General features: G+C 36.0%; 1 protein-coding gene across 2 annotated transcripts in view; it reads right to left on the bottom strand.

Annotated features, from left to right (window-relative positions):
- LOC121428219 (vesicle-associated membrane protein 3-like) overlaps positions 1-12,484 on the bottom strand; it is a 32,421-nt gene extending 19,937 nt beyond the window's left edge. Inside the window, exon 1 of one of the 2 annotated variants that reach the window (XM_041624831.1) lies at positions 12,378-12,484. In XM_041624831.1, the coding sequence (XP_041480765.1) occupies positions 12,378-12,379 (2 nt within the window). In that variant the 5' untranslated portion in view covers positions 12,380-12,484. The remainder of the gene's footprint in view (positions 1-12,377) is intronic. The other variant, XM_041624830.1, reaches the window with a different exon arrangement.
- Between the last annotated feature and the right edge of the window lie 3,803 nt (positions 12,485-16,287).

The following is a 16,287-nucleotide window of genomic DNA, read 5'->3' as shown; positions in this document are numbered from 1 at the left end:
TCTGATCAGAAGATCAAATAAAATAAAATTAAGGACATAGAATGCATATTCACCCATAAAATTTAAGGCCAAAGGTCAATGACCTTTTATACATTATATACCATATTATATACTGGTATCTCGAAGATAAAACGGCGCAGGTTGGTGTTCTTGGTGTCAGAATACACAGATTCTTACAGGAAGATCAAATAAAATGAAATTAAGTATCGACAATGCACATTCACCCTTAAAATTCAAAGACAAAGGTCAATGTCCTTTTTGACATTAGATAATAATAATAGTATCTCTGAGATAAAACACCGCAGGTTAGTGATCTTGGTGCCAAAATGCAAAGATTTGTACAAGAATCTTCTGAAAATGGGTAGGATAGGTCTAACTCTCATGTCATCGCTAGCATCATCTGAGAGCATTTCCAAACAGCAGAGGGATGATGATGAAGTGAAGGCCATCATTAGAGCTGCATGTATATCAACTTCAACAAAGATGAATTCCCGTATTATTATTAATTACCTCTCATTGCGAGCTGCCAGAATCTCTTGAGATGCTAATGTTGCAGGACAAAACTTCATATCTGCTCTCTGCCGAACATGATGCTATTTCTACTAGGTATCAGTTTGTACAAGGATCATTATTTGGTCCAGAATAACTGAGTGTCATCATGCACAAATTAGGCATATGATATGATAATGAAATTCAAAAGGAGATAATAGCTTAAAAGTACACATCCATTGACCTAACAAAACTCCTACAGCACCACGTCCAGTTCTTGAGAATCAAGCTATGCAACATATCAGCAATAATATAGACCCTGGTCTGATATCCCTTGACAGAACGTTATTAGGCTTTCATTGAATGGGCCAGATCAAAGTCCTGAAAATGTCAGAAGGTTTTCAAAAGTTTAATTACTCTTTGCTGAAGTTGAGACACTTAACTTCATTTACTATGACAAAAGCTGCAGCTCTAATGATTGCCTTATTTCAATTCTTCATCATTGCCCCTGGCTATATGAAAATGTTCTTAGATGATGCATGCCATGGCATTAGGGTTAGGCCTATCGCTATCCTTTCCATTTACAGATTAAGTTATAGTTTATAGTATTGATTGTAGCAATTGAGGTTAGTGACATATTGCTACAGAAAAATTAGTACCTTGATTTAGATTTATAAAATGCATATGTAAATGCTGCTACTTTAGACAACTTCACCATTTTAGATCATATCATACATTTATTTTTTTTTACACTTTTGCAATGCATTACTACAATATATATTAAAAAGTGCTATTTGATATTGATTTGACCTCAAACTTGCATTTTGACGTCATCATTGGTCAAGGAATCAACTATTAAATTTGTGTTCATTTTCCATGCAGGTCAGTCTTTTTCCCATCAGAATCACTATATACAATGAAGTTATCAAGTTATCGACCTATTTACTTAAATTCCCAGACGTTATTGATATAGTTGATTGACTTCTAACCCTTTTATTTTCCATGGCCGCCATTATTTATCCTTATTTCAGAGTGAAATTATTAAACATCCAAGTTTTCATTACAAATAGGTACCTTTCTTTCTATAATTCACAAATAAAATGTGAATATAATAATTATGAATTACTATCTTTTTTTGGGGGGGGGGATCATGCATGGATGTATGAATATTTATTAACTTTTGACCTTTGACTCTGGATATCAAAGGTGAAGGTTAATTCTTTATGATTATTTTGTGCCTTTTCATCTTCTTGCAAAAATTGCTTTTTGACACCAAATCACCAACCTGCGACTTTTCATCTCAGAGATACCATTATACCGTATATAATGTAAAAAGGTCATTGACATTTGAAAGGCTTTGACATTGAATTTCATTGGTAAATTAGCATTGTAGGTACCTAATTTGATTTTATTTGATCTTCTTGTAAGAATCTGTGAATTTTTGACACCAAGATCACCAATTTGCGCCTTTTTATCTCAGAGATACCATTGTACTGTATATGGTATATAATGTAAAAGGGTCATTGACCTTTGAAAGGCTTTGGTCTTGGATTTCATTGGTGAATAAGCATTGTGGGTACTTGATTTGATCTTCGTGTAAAAATCTGTGCATTTTGACACCAAGATCACCAACCTGTGCCTTTTCATCTCAGATATACCATTATACCGTATATGGTATATATTTTTAAAAAGGTTGATGACCTTTAAAAGGTTTTTTACCTTGAATGTTTTTGGTTAATGTGCATTCTGGGGACTTAATTTTATTTTATTTTATCTTCTGCATTTTGACACCAAGATCACCAACCTGTGCCTTTTCATCTCAGAGATACCACTATACCGTATATGGTATATAGTGTAAAAAAGGTCATTGACCTTTGAAAGGCTTTGACCTTGAATTTCATCGGTGAATGAGCATTGTAGGTACTTGATTTGATTTTATTTGATCTTCTTGTAAGAATCTGTGCATTTTGACACCATGATCACCAACTTGTAGTATTTTATCTGGGAGATACCATGATACAGTATATTTAAAAAGGTCATTGACCTTTGACCTTAAAAATAAGCACTTTACCCAACCCGTATTCTTCCTAACTTTTTTGGTAAATGTTGACACCCATACCTACTCAAATCAGTCAAAAAACCATTTCCAATCATTTTATTCCAGATGGTTACTAATTATGGGATACTAACTGAAGTCAATGTATTATTGGCCTGGTTTCTAACATTTAGAAACAGGCATATATATTGAGGTTATATCTAATGCCCCGATTCATATCAAATTTTGGTAGTGGAGGTTTTCCATCATGCTCTAGCAAAATAAGGTATCAACTATCAAAAGAACTTCATGCAAAAAAAAAAAATGTGACGGCATCATTTCGGTACTCTATAGAATCATAGATTTTGAACTTATCATGCCTTTGGGTTCTTTTACTCAACTTGGTACCTGCCAACAATTAGAAATGCAAAATCTAGTAGAACCAATGGCCAGGGGTCCAGGGGGCAGACTATGCCCCCAATAGCCCCATGATCGATTTTAGCAACTTTAACTCTCATCGGACTTCGCTATGTGAGATGGGTTTATTTCCAATTAGTCTACATGTATGTATTAATGCCAATTCATCCAATTGCCAACTCGTCTACTATCATTTGGTCTACCATCAGTTCGTCCACTCACCACATGGTCTATAGTCATTCCCTCTAATAACAATAGTCCAATAGCTATAATGTCTAATTGGACTAAGTGTTAAATTGTGCAAAATGAATGAAAATGAACTGGATATTAGACCAACTGGTAATGAGACAAAATGGTCATGGACAAAACGGTGATTAGACCAAATGGTTAATGGACCAAATGGTTGTTAGACGAAACGTTTGACGGAATGGCTTTAGACTATATGAAAGTAGACAGTAGATGACCCTTTATTCTGTAATTTCTGTAGACAATCTAGGTTCTGAGAGGTGACACCATTATACAGAGAATTGCAATAACCTAATCTACATGTACATGTAGGTATGGTAGAGCTTGCTCATTGAGACATTTGAATGTGATAGACACTCATGCTCAATTCGACTTTTACTTTCAGCTAGTGTAATTCTATTATCGGGGGGGGGGGGGGGGTTGCCTATGTAAATGAATATGATGGTTGACAGTAAATGACCCTTGCTGCTTTATTCTGCGATTTCTGTAGACGATCTACGTTCTATATTATAGAGGTGACACCATTATAAAGAGAATTCAAATAATCTACTGTAATCTAGATGTAACCAGGGACCCAACAGTAGTATAACATGTATCATTATCAATAAACTTCCTGATTTTATTAACATTTCGAAGGTGGTAGTTAACTCACTTAGGCCATGTTTATGCTTCCACTTTTCAGGCCAGAATCAGGGTTTCCAAACGTGATTAGTCCAAAACACGGTTGCGTCCATGCTTACATGTACTTTCATTTAAACGCTGTTTCAAAACGCCGATCGTAAACTCACAAAAAGGTGCGTTTGTAAACGTCGTTTGACCAGAATCAGGCTTTCTGGGGAAGCATAAACAGAACCACGATCGTAAACGTGTTTAAATGACGTCATTTGGTACATGCTTCCGGTGAGATGAAAGTCCGCGGGCATGTACAGTCGTATTGCTCCATGTTATCTCTACGTAATAACAACAATCGGAAAAAAACTTTCGAAAAAATGCGCGCCCAATTGACCTCGCTTTACGATGCGAAGCCAGCTGGAGATCATGATTTGCTCTGAAAAGTGAAGCATAAACAGCAATCCCAGAACCACGTTTACGATCGGCGTTTTGAATCGACGTTTGAAATCGCTGATTCTGTCCTCACAATGGAAGCATAAACACACCCTTAGTACACTAGTTTAATCTGACACACTGTTTGATCTGAACACAACCAAGAGTACGGAAAAGAGTCTGATGGAGATAAGGTACGTATGTTCATCAATACTCAAAGAGACGTTTTGAAGAGTACAATAATGTATTGTATTGGTGATGAAAAAATTATGAAGTCCGTTTTCTCAATATCAAGGCAAGGCTCGACATTAGCGGTGGCCCGGGCCCACAGAAATTCACCTCAGACAACCATTATTGAAAAAATGTTAAGTTTTGGTGGCCCGAATCGGGCATCCAATAATTTCAAAGGTAGCGCAATTTTTCTCCCGATTTTGCACGCATTTATCAACTTTCTACAGTTCAGATTACATCATGCGCCCTTTCTGTTAATCTACACACATACAAAGTTTGCATCTGTAGGGTATACAGGCCTACCGCTACAGCATACAGTAACTATCATCCAGACGGCTGCGCCGGCCATCTGGCATGAGCTTTGCATGAAACCAATGCAGCTAGCTAGTTGTGCGCTAGCAGACTATTCAGATTCATGGAGCTGCGATACAAGATGTTGCTGCTAAGAAATCTTCCACAGAACTTTGAAAATCTAAGTCAAAGTCACATTTTACACCAATGAAATGCCCTTCTACAGTCTACCAAAAGAGGAATAATGACCTCTTTTTTACTCAAAAAGACCGATTTCCTAATGAATTGATACACATTTAACAAGGGGAATGCCTCTGGCCGTCTCACCTGCATCACGCGGTTCAATATAGCAGCAGTACTGACTTTGAACACTACTCTAACTCGCACAAGATGTTCAGTGATACATGGTTACTCTTATGTCCACTTTTTATGAACTAGACCAATAAACTTACAGAGATATGATGGTTATTCAACAAAAAAACCCAACATGGCCAAAGTTCATTGACCTTACATGACCTTTGACCTTGATAATGTGACCTGAAACTCGAACAGGATGTTCAGTGATACTTGATTACTCTTATGTACAAGTTTCATGAATCAGATCCATAAACTTTCAAAGTTATGATGGTAATTCAACAGATATACCCTATTCGGCCAAAGTTCATTGACCTTTGACCTTGGTCATGTGACCTGAAACGCGCACAGGATGTTCGGTGATACTTGATTACTCTAATGTCCAAGTTTAATGAACTAGACCAATAAACTTTCAAAGTTATGATGGTAATTCAACAGAAACCCCCGATTCGGCCAAAGTTCATTGACCCTAAATGACCTTTGACCTTAATCATGAGACCTGAAACTTGCACAAAATTTTCAGTGATGCATGATTACTATTATGTCCAAGTTTCATGAATCAGATCCATAAACTTTCAAAGTTATAATGGGAATTCAACAGATATCCCAATTCGGCCAAAGTTCATTGACCCTAAATGACCTTTGACCTTGGTCATGTGACGTGAAACTCATGCAGGATGTTTAGTGATACTTGATTAAGCTTATGTCCAAGTTTCATGAACTAGGTCCATATATTTTCTAAGTTATGATGACATTTCAAAAACTTAACCTCAGGTTAAGATTTCGATGTTGATTCCTCCAACATGGTCTAAGTTCATTGACCCTAAATGACCTTTGACCTTGGTCATGTGACATGAAACTCTAATAGGATGTTCAGTAATACTTGATTAACCTTATGGCCAAGTTTTATTAACTAGGTCCATATACTTTCTAAGTTATGACGTCATTTCAAAAACTTAACCTCAGGTTAAGATTTGATGTTGAAGCCGCCGCCGCCGCCGTCGGAAAAGCGGCGCCTATAGTCTCACTTTGCTTCGCAGGTGAGACAAAAACACTTAGGTGAGCACATCAAAGTCCCACATGTGCATTTGTATGTATGTTGATACTTGTTTCTTTCGAAGCTGTGTCTTTTCTAGCCAAAAACAGTTTCTTTCTTTCTTTCTTGTTTATAAATGACTGCTTAAACCACTCTTGAGAAAGTAAATACTTTGGGAATGCATTTCATTGATATGAAATGTGAATTTGTCCAACACTTTGGCAAATATAGGGAAGGACTTTTCTCACACTTTTTGTCCAGATATACATATACATGTAACATTCGCCGTTTTCTTATTTTTTTTCCTTTCAATTCTTTTTTATAGTGGTTGAAGTACCCTTTATACCCCTTCCCATTGAATATGCTTGATTAAAGAATATGTTTCTACTGAAAAAAAATAACAATACAAACTAAAGGAAAAAAATAGAAATGTGCCATTCCCAAAAGGTAAGTGAAAATTATTTGCTTGGGCTTGGCTTTTAATCGTGTTCCAGTCAGAATAGACTGTTGCCACAGCTGTTACAAATATGGCTTCTTAATTTTTTCCCCTTTTCCCAATTTTTTTCATTAATTTTGTTTTATTCACTTTTCTTTCATTTTCTTGTTTCTTTTTTTTTCTAAATTTTTTTTCTGTTTTTTGTTTTTTCCTTTTGAACTTTATTTTCTTTCTTTTGTTTTAATATTTCACTTATTTTCTTATATTATTTTTGTGTTTTTTTTTAAATATACTATCCTAAAAATTATTTTTGTTTCCCCTTTTATGCTTTGTTCAAATTTGCAGCATATTTTTCTATGATTTTCTCCTGCTATAATATGCTGCAAACGATAAAATAACCTGGATTTGTGGACTGCATAATCTAGGTTTTAGGATTCAAAGAGGAAGAAAAGAAAAAAAGTCATTGTTTTGTACATGAGTTTGCTATGCACTATTTATTTACTTTACCATTGTGAGTGTGTGTCTATAAGGAGATTATAAAAAAAAGGTCCACACAACCTGGAAACAATACAATTCTTTTATTCTCTTTCAATCATTCCGTAGAACAATTTATATACAGTCAGACTGCAGGTCCCAAGAAAGTGGCTTCTTTCATCCAAGTGATATTCATGACTTGAGATGTTTTGCATATTAAATGAGCTTGATGCGGACCAAAACACCTCTTTTCATTCGGTCATTGCTGCTTTAATTGTGCATCGAATTTCATGAATTTGGTACCATTGTAAAGAAGAGTCATTCTTTCAGGTCATGTGTTTGGATTTATTCAAAGATTTTGTAATATCGGTTAAAATTTTGATCTAAAATATGCTACAAAATAAATATTTTCATCTGACAAAAGCTGCTATTTTCACACTTTATTTATGTTTGAGCCTATTTTTATATCATGATAAAGCTGAATATGTACATACTTTGAAATGATATAGGTTTCAAAATAAGAATTGGTTTAATCGGGTCAAGATCACACTTTTCATTTGCCAAGTACATAGCAGTTTGAAAACAAGAATACTGCACTCTGATTGGTTAAAGAGACCACCCACCGACAAATTCCAACGGTTCCAGTGCCTGGGTTCATGGGAAGGTCACACTTCCCATGTGGTAATCTCCTCAAATACACCACGCCTGTTGTTCTGTGAACCTTATCCAGCCAATCAGGACTCTGGATTTCATGCAAGTACAAAATTTCAGAAATCTCGTCTTGTACCTTGGTGGGAAAAGTGTGATCTAGTCACTAATCTTGACCCAATTAAAAGGTGCCGCATATCAAGAGAGGCATTGTGAGAAAGTACAGAAGTTCAGCGGTATGGTGATATAGATATCATTGAGGCTCAAAATAAAAAGTTTTGCACAATTTGCAAAAGAAAACAGAGGAAGAAAATTCAGTTTTGAGGCACATTTTCAGGCCAGAAATTTACTTATTTAACAAAATATTGTATACAGAATAAATGACCAATATGAAACAGTAACTTTTACTCTATCTGATGGTGCAAAAATATTTCATTTAACTTGAGGTTAAAACAGGTTAATTCTTAGAGAAAGAAAATCTCAAGAATCACAAGATTTTGCAAGGAGGAGGATTCAACCACGAGATGATTTTTTTGATGAATCTGGCCTTTTTGCTCATTAGCATAGGGACCTGCGGTCTGATTGTATATATTTATATACACATATACAATTTATATGGAGCGTTGTGGTCCAGTGGATTAGTCTCCGGACTTTGAAACAGAGGATCGTGGATTCAAATCCCAGCAATGGTGTAGTTTCCTTCAGCAAAAATCTATCCACATTGTGCTGCACTCAACCCTAGTGAGGTGAATGGGTACCTGGCAGGAATTTATTTTTATTTGAAATGCCGAGCGTGTAAAAGCTGCTTGAGCTACAGCCAGGGTAATAATATCCAAGTCCCTTGGAAGCGCATAGAGACGTTATTCATAATGTGTTATGCGCTATACAAAACCTGACTATTATTATTATTATTATATTACCACAAATCAATTAGCAAAGTAAAATAACAGCAAACAAGATTTACAGAGGTATGTACAAAGTGAAAGTAACTTAGTGGTAGTGGCTGCAGAATTAATATTTCACAAAGTTTGTTTTATTCATTTTTAATCAATATTTTTCTTTATATTTTTGGGGCCACCAAACTTTAATACTGGGCCACCCAAAAAAGTTAATGTGGAGCCTTGATTAAGATGTACTGATGTAGTTTATTGATTTCTGACCAATTCTGGATACCAAAGGTCACATGTACAGTGATCTTCAAAGGGATGCTCTGGGCTGAAGATATTTATATCTAAATACTGTTCAAGGCAACTCGAGGGCACCCCTTCAAACTCTTCCAGAAAGGAAGCAGATTGGATGTTAGAACAAATGCCTTCGGAGCTAGAGTATATGTAGTTCATGAATTTAACTCAACTGCAGACCTCTGCATTTTTCTAATACATCTATAAGGTAATAAGGTATAGAGTAAAATGCGACAGAGCAATATTGGATAACAAATTGAATTTTAAAGATTTGCATTATTTTGGTGAAACAGTTCTAGACATGTCTTCATGAATATTCATTAGGTGGGCTGATGTCACATCCCTACTTTCCTTTTTGTTAATGTTATTGTGACATCATCATTTTTTCATTTTTTCATATTAATTAATGTGTCTCCACTTTGATGAAATAAGTTGCAACAATAAATGACTAACGCACATAATCAGTTGTCAATCCAATTGTTTTTTTAGTTCTTGATAGAATTTTTTTTAATAAACTTAATTTCATATAATAAAATACAAAAAACGAGTGGGATATTGCATCATACATGCCTAGAACTGTTTCACTGGAATAATGCAAATCTTTACAATTCAATAACGTTGTGTCTCTTTTATTTGTTATCCTATTTTGATGAAATTTTCAGAATTTTGCTCTCTGTATTTTTCTCTTATTTATTGAGATATAAAAAATATCTTCAAACCTGGAGCATCCCTTGAAGTTAATTTATTCAAAACTTTCATCATCATCATTATCTGTACAGGAGTGTAGGAAGTCCCGAGTCTCCCAGTCGTAAACGCTTGTTACAATAAAATTTTACATTTCTACTTACAAGTGCGGACATGGGGTCAGACAAAAATCCTCAAGATACTGTATGGGTAAGATTTGGGTTTTAGAAGAAGATCCAAGTTCGATTTTGCAAAAGTAGCAGCCATCAGCCACCGATGATGACATAATGAGTATGCATTAATTTATAGATCATGGGTATTTCATGGGAATTTGGAGCATTTACATGTAGATAAATTTCCTTTTCCTTCATATGGTCACACTAACAGTTGATAAAATTACAACAGTTTAAATTCTTTTGATGGTCATTTAAAAGGCAGTTGAACAGTACGGTACTTAAACATGTATGCTATTGACTCTGCCCTAAAAACTTCAATAACTTTTCGTTTGCAACATAATTTTTGATGGTTTACAAGGTTGAACATGAAAGGATGATAGTATCATTGGCCAGCAGGAAAGTGATTTTCCAGGCACTGACTTAGATGACTTACTATATGCACATTTCGGTCTGTATGCTAATGACGGAACTGATGACAGCATTCACTCACTATTCCTTTTGTATTCAACTATATGAAATATTTTGATTTTCTTGTCATTGTCATGTGAAATGAAGTTTCATTCCTCCCTGAACATGTGGAATTCACTTATTTAAACATTTTGTGCTTCAGGCAAGGAGGTCCTAATCATCAAATTCGTAAAAATTGAAATATTGTATAATTCAAACAATAAAAAACAAAAGAAATAGTGAGTGACATCATCGACTCTCTCATTTCGATAAAACTGGCTTGTTCATATAACTATTTTGTTAAAAATAAGCGAAACTTTGAAATTTCATAACTTTCTTATTTTACATCCAATTTTGATGAAATTTTCAGCAATGTGCTTGTCTGATTTTTCTATATTGATTCAAATCAAAATTTTTCTGAGGTGGACTTGACCTTTAAGCAAAACCCCTCATGTTTCATGACAAGTGTTTGACTTGGAAGAGATCTGGAAAGGGTTTCATGAAAGCAAATATCAGATGCTTTATCCACAGTGAACAATTGTGTACAACGGATAGCGGAGCATGAACGTATCGGTCGTGTATATTTTTGCTTATTACATGACGTCATCCAGCCACTGCCGAGAACCAATTTATGAATGATAATATAGTAAGCATGCGCAGTGCAAGCCTTTTATTTCCCCACACAGAATTCCACCAAAACAAGTGTACAATTCCCTATCACCTCGTACCAAAATCGACTTAGAATTTCACTTTCCTATATTTTATATGAATTATGAAAGGTATTCTCGGAGGATCTATTTTCTCACCGATACCGCACAGGTAAGCGAATTTCGATTACTTCTTGCTTTTCCTTCAAAATCTTACGAATTAGCGTCTATGTCATCGTGTTCGTTGGAATTTGTAGAGTCTATCGCAACGTGCACAAAGTCAATTGGCTTCCGGGTTTCGGAGCGTAACGTGAATATGCATGAAATTGCAGAGTTTCGATAATTTTCGATCGATACCGGAGCGATCCGATCACGAACCAAGACCATTTACCGCGTACACAACGTGACCGGATATCGTTATCGCTATCGATACTTCCGCACGCAGTCCGAAGGAATTATTTTTGGGACAGAGGGGTCATGACGTGATCTGCGCGACTGACCAATCAGCGGTCTTCAAATCGCTGTGCGGAGACGATCTATCCGTTGTACACAGTCTATGGACAATTGTTCGTTGCACATGTTATCCAACAGTTACCAGTGGCTTATCAACCAATCAGAATCAAAGAAAGATTAACAGATCTGACAAATTAAAAAAAAACTGTTGATGAAATGGGGCGCTGATGTAGTTTTACACCGGCCAATAGCTGTATTTCGGCTTCGATGTGGACTGAAGTTAATGTAGCTCACCTACGGCAGTTCATCTACTGACCTAGGTTCGTTTGCAGCATATTCGCATGATTTTGGTTCTCAATCACGATATTAAAAGCAGTGAGCCTATTGACCTTGAAATGTGATTTAAGAGACTTGCTACATGAGTATAACATTTGCGAATAATTACTCTACTGCCTGGACGCTGTCTCTGGTGGTGAAATTCTTGCAAAGTCGGCGGGTGGAACACTGCATTACATTCGTTAGCGTCCTGAAATAGTCCCAGATACCTCACTGCCCCCATCCTCCCTCCAACTCTACCAACCAATCCTTCTTTTCCCCTTTTCGTGTGTAGTAGAGTTGGCTAAGTTATAGATCTAGGCCTAAATTGTCTCTCTGACTCTGTTTAAAATAAATCTCTCAATTTCTTTCTGTAAGTGTAATTCACTTGATTCTGTCTTTGTTATGTCTTTTTAATACAGATCAAATTCTGAAATGACTTTAGCAATGCAACTGCATAAGATTGCTGGCATTTGCTGCACTGACTACAGAGCTCTTCGTTATTCGCCTTGGCCTTGCTCTCATTTTGGCACAGTCACTCACAGATTTCACCAGTCCCATAGCCGTACACACAATCTCCCATTCCCCGTCTCTGCAGCTGCATCTCTTCGGCAGTTGAGTTAACACAATCTTTGAATGGGATGCACCGGAGACATCGCTATTCCACTTGATCGCACCCATAAAACGCCAAATTAAGGACATTCACAGTCACACAACATTCAAATAATTCATAAAATAAGAAAAAATATGTGTAAAACTTATCAAATACTTACATTTTGATGAATTTATTGGGGGTGTTTTCACACACCTTCGGATTATATACAGATGAAACTCAAAAGATGGCGAGTTATACGAATGACGTCACTCATCCGGGTTTGCCCTCGTAGTTTGACCTTTGACTGAATAAGCAAAGGGAGCGATCGGTACGGTGTGCAGTTAACACTCGTGATTAGATGGACCATAATAATAATGAGATCAGAGAAATGGAATTTCAAGAATATCTCTCCGAACTCCGATGATAATGAGATCATTAATATTACACAATAAATACACTCATTCTCAACACTGTGTGATTCATTCACGAGAAAATAATAATAAAAACAACAATGTCAATAAGATTATTAGTGGGGTGGGGGCCGGGGGAGGGGGTGGTCACAATTAAAGTGAATTCAAGGTGACTGAGACTTTTTTTTAAACATTTTTTTCAAAATTTCTTTCTCTCTCTCAAATAAGAGTAATTCGGGAAATACACAAATCATGAAACTTTGTTAAATAATCTACCTTTTCAAAGTTTTTCCACTTTTAATTATTTTCTCTTAATTGCATGGGGCCACTTTAATTGTCAAGCAGACCCCCCCCCCCCCTTTACCCCACACATCGCTCTGGATATGCGGGTGTGATCATAGGCGGTGGAAGCGGGTGGGGACGGAGGGACTAAATTTGAGGAGGGGGACAGTCCCTCCCCCCCCTAAATTTTTAGTTGATGACCTTTTTTTTTCTTGCTTGTCAATTTTTTTTACCTGTGTCCATCACTCAAATTCAGGTGCCCCCCCCCCTCGCGAGTTGCTGATGATGGCCGAACGGCCTAATAACCCAGAGCCTATACGGATGTTGTTGTTATTATTATCTTGGGTTAATCTGATGGGATACAGAAATTTTATTTGACATATAAAAATTAGTCGTACACATTATTGAAAAATAAGCAAAGCTAATCATGTTTTTGTTTTCCATTGCTCATAAGCTGGAGCGGATCCAGGGGGGCACACGGGGCACGTGGCACGCCCCCCCCCCCCCTTGAAAAGAAAAAAAATGTAATATAAAAGCCATTGAACCCGAGGTGTGCCCCCTCTTTTGAAATTGAAGACCTTTTTTTTTTGCTTGTCAATATTTTTTTGGGGTACGAAATATCCTTAATTTGTGGTTTAAAACCCTTTTGGGGGTTGTCTAAATTTTTCTCCGAAAAATTTGCCCCCGGACCCCCTTTAGAAAATCCTGGATCCGCCCGGCCCTGCTTATAAGAAAATTTTTAAAAAGAGAGAAAATATACGTAGCGCAAGAGGCCTTGGCCTATAGCTGAAATAGGTAATAAAAACCCATGGCCAATTGCATGAAACATATAATGTGGGCCTATCTTAGACCAAAGCCTTTCTTTCCCGTACATTATAACCTTATAGGTTATTTAAAGAAGTAGAAAATGGATCCGTTTTGGTTCTACAAGAAACTAACCTATATGACGTTCGATATTGATAATGTGAAGAAACTATCTCCAACCTATCCTGGAGTGAACATCTTTTGGGGGACGGCTATGGACATTAAGCCGCACCCCAGGCCGGACCCCAGGCCTACACAGAATCGTTCCCAGGCCCCCTGCAAAATATGATTACCAGAAAGCTATATTTGTATTGAAGACGATACGATTAATACAAAATGTACTTTTTGTCCCAAAATTGTCATTTTTTGTGGCCAGTTTTACATGGTTCTAAACGTCTCTCATGACTCTTCGTTCGTTTTTTTTTACCCGGGAAAAAAAATCAAGTACAAAATTTGTATCTCAGAGTAAAATATACAATTTAAATATTCTATTGGACTTTGTTTTATTATTCATTTCTTTCATCATGTTTATCATGATCTTTTGATAATTTTTTTGGGGGGGAGGTCTGAAATCCGAAGTTCTTTTTATTCCCCCCCCCCCTCTCGATCTCCCTCTCTCTTGTATTCCACGTTAATTAAGTTCGAAGATCGTTTATTTTTTCAGCTGAAGATACTGAAGACAAATATGTACTGACTTCATGATTAACTGATACAATATACTTTCACAAAATAATTCATTTTATTATTTCCATGCTTTTCAATCTAGCAAATTGTTCATGATATGGTTTTATATATTTGAGAGATTGAATTTTAATTCATTGATAAACTTCAGACATTGTACTTGACATGAACATTTTGTTTTATAATAAAAACAATGGTAACAGCATAGTGCAATTAATGAAACATAAAATATGTTTATAAGACCAGAAATTAACTGAGAATGATGTCGATTCTTAATATAAATACAAATCTAAGTGCACTGATTTTTTTTAGAAAGTGGGAGAAAATTTCAGTCACCGCGAAAAGACTTTTGTCAAGAAAGCTTAAGACCCTCTTGCTAACGAGAGCTTAATAATAGGTCATGCCTTATTTGTATTTGAAAATGCCCAATTTATTTTCGGTATATATATTTTTTATATGATGTGGAGTCCGCCCCATTCCCCATAAATACATAATTTCCGACATGAGCAAAAGAAGGTTTCTTTATATACCTCGATCGAAAAGGTTGTTTCCAGTGTTATGTTTGGGTGGGATCTAATGCTCTTTAACTTTCAACCAAGCGGACTTAAATGAGACTAATGGATGCAGGGTATACAGTTATACATTTATTGATTAACGATGATTACTTGATGATAATGACAACTACATGAGTAAGTCTGATGGTGACTATACTCTGGAGACGAAGATAATATAAACTCTGCAAACTGATGTAGCTCTATAAACTCCAATCTCTATTCTATAACTCTTTATTCTCTAAAACTGCAATCTGATTTGGGTTCAGAAGTGAACCCATTATATTGGTCTGTTACAGCCAAACAGGTTTTGGTCAACCTTGGACGTTTCACCAAAACTCTGTAATCATTACTTTACTCTGAAATTGGGAGAGTTGACCTGTTATGGAGAACATTAATGTAGTGAATAAGGTAAACCATGAAATGCTGTGCGTCGTCAGAAGTAAAGCTGGAAGAATGAGTATATACTTTCTTAAGAAAGTTGTAATTGGTAAACATATGATTTCCTATTACTTACTGTAGAAGTATTGATTGAATATTGGTTATGTACTGATATATTATTGAATATGTGAGATATGTCTTATCATCACATAACACAGGGAAAGGGGGAGGGGGGGGGGTATATATCCCAGCTATATATACTGCTTAATTTGTCTAAATATCCGATAGGAATATTTTTGAAAATATTGGTCAGATCATGTTCCTCGGTCACGACCAATAAAAATTAATATCATTTGCAGTTGTATCCCGAAGTCAAAGCCCAAGTCCACCTCAGAAAAATGTTTATTTGAATCAATAGAGAAAAATCAGACAAGCATAATGCTGCTGAAAATTTCATAAAAATCTCGGATGTAAAATAAGAAAGTTATGACATATCAAAGTTTCGCTTAATTTTTCGCAAAAATAGTTATATGCACAATTTAGTCACATGCAAATGAGAGAATGCACGATGCCGGGCACGATGTCCCTCACTCACTTTTTCTTTGTTTTTTATTGTTGAATTATACAACATACATGATGTTCAGGGAGAAATGAAACTTTGTTTCACAGGCCAATGAGGAGAAAATCAATATTTCATACAACAAAATACAAAATAAATTGTGAGTGATGTCATCTGTTCCCTCATTTGAATACCGACCGGGACAAGAACTGCTTTATGAAAAGCGAAACTTAAAAATGTCATAAATCTCTTATTTTATATCCGATTTTGATGAATTTCCAGTGTTGTGCTTGTTGAATTTTTCTCTTATTCAATTCAACTATGGGTGGAATGCATGTCGCCCTCTCTTGGTCACACACATAACAGTGTATGTCTGCAAAGTCGGAATGAAACTCATCTATACATCCCTTTTAGGGGTAT

Source organism: Lytechinus variegatus, chromosome 14, assembly GCF_018143015.1.
Source record: "Lytechinus variegatus isolate NC3 chromosome 14, Lvar_3.0, whole genome shotgun sequence".
In the NCBI taxonomy this organism is placed as follows: domain Eukaryota; kingdom Metazoa; phylum Echinodermata; class Echinoidea; order Temnopleuroida; family Toxopneustidae; genus Lytechinus; species Lytechinus variegatus.
Note: the sequence above shows the minus strand (reverse complement) of the source record. Positions and strands in the feature narration are given on the sequence as shown.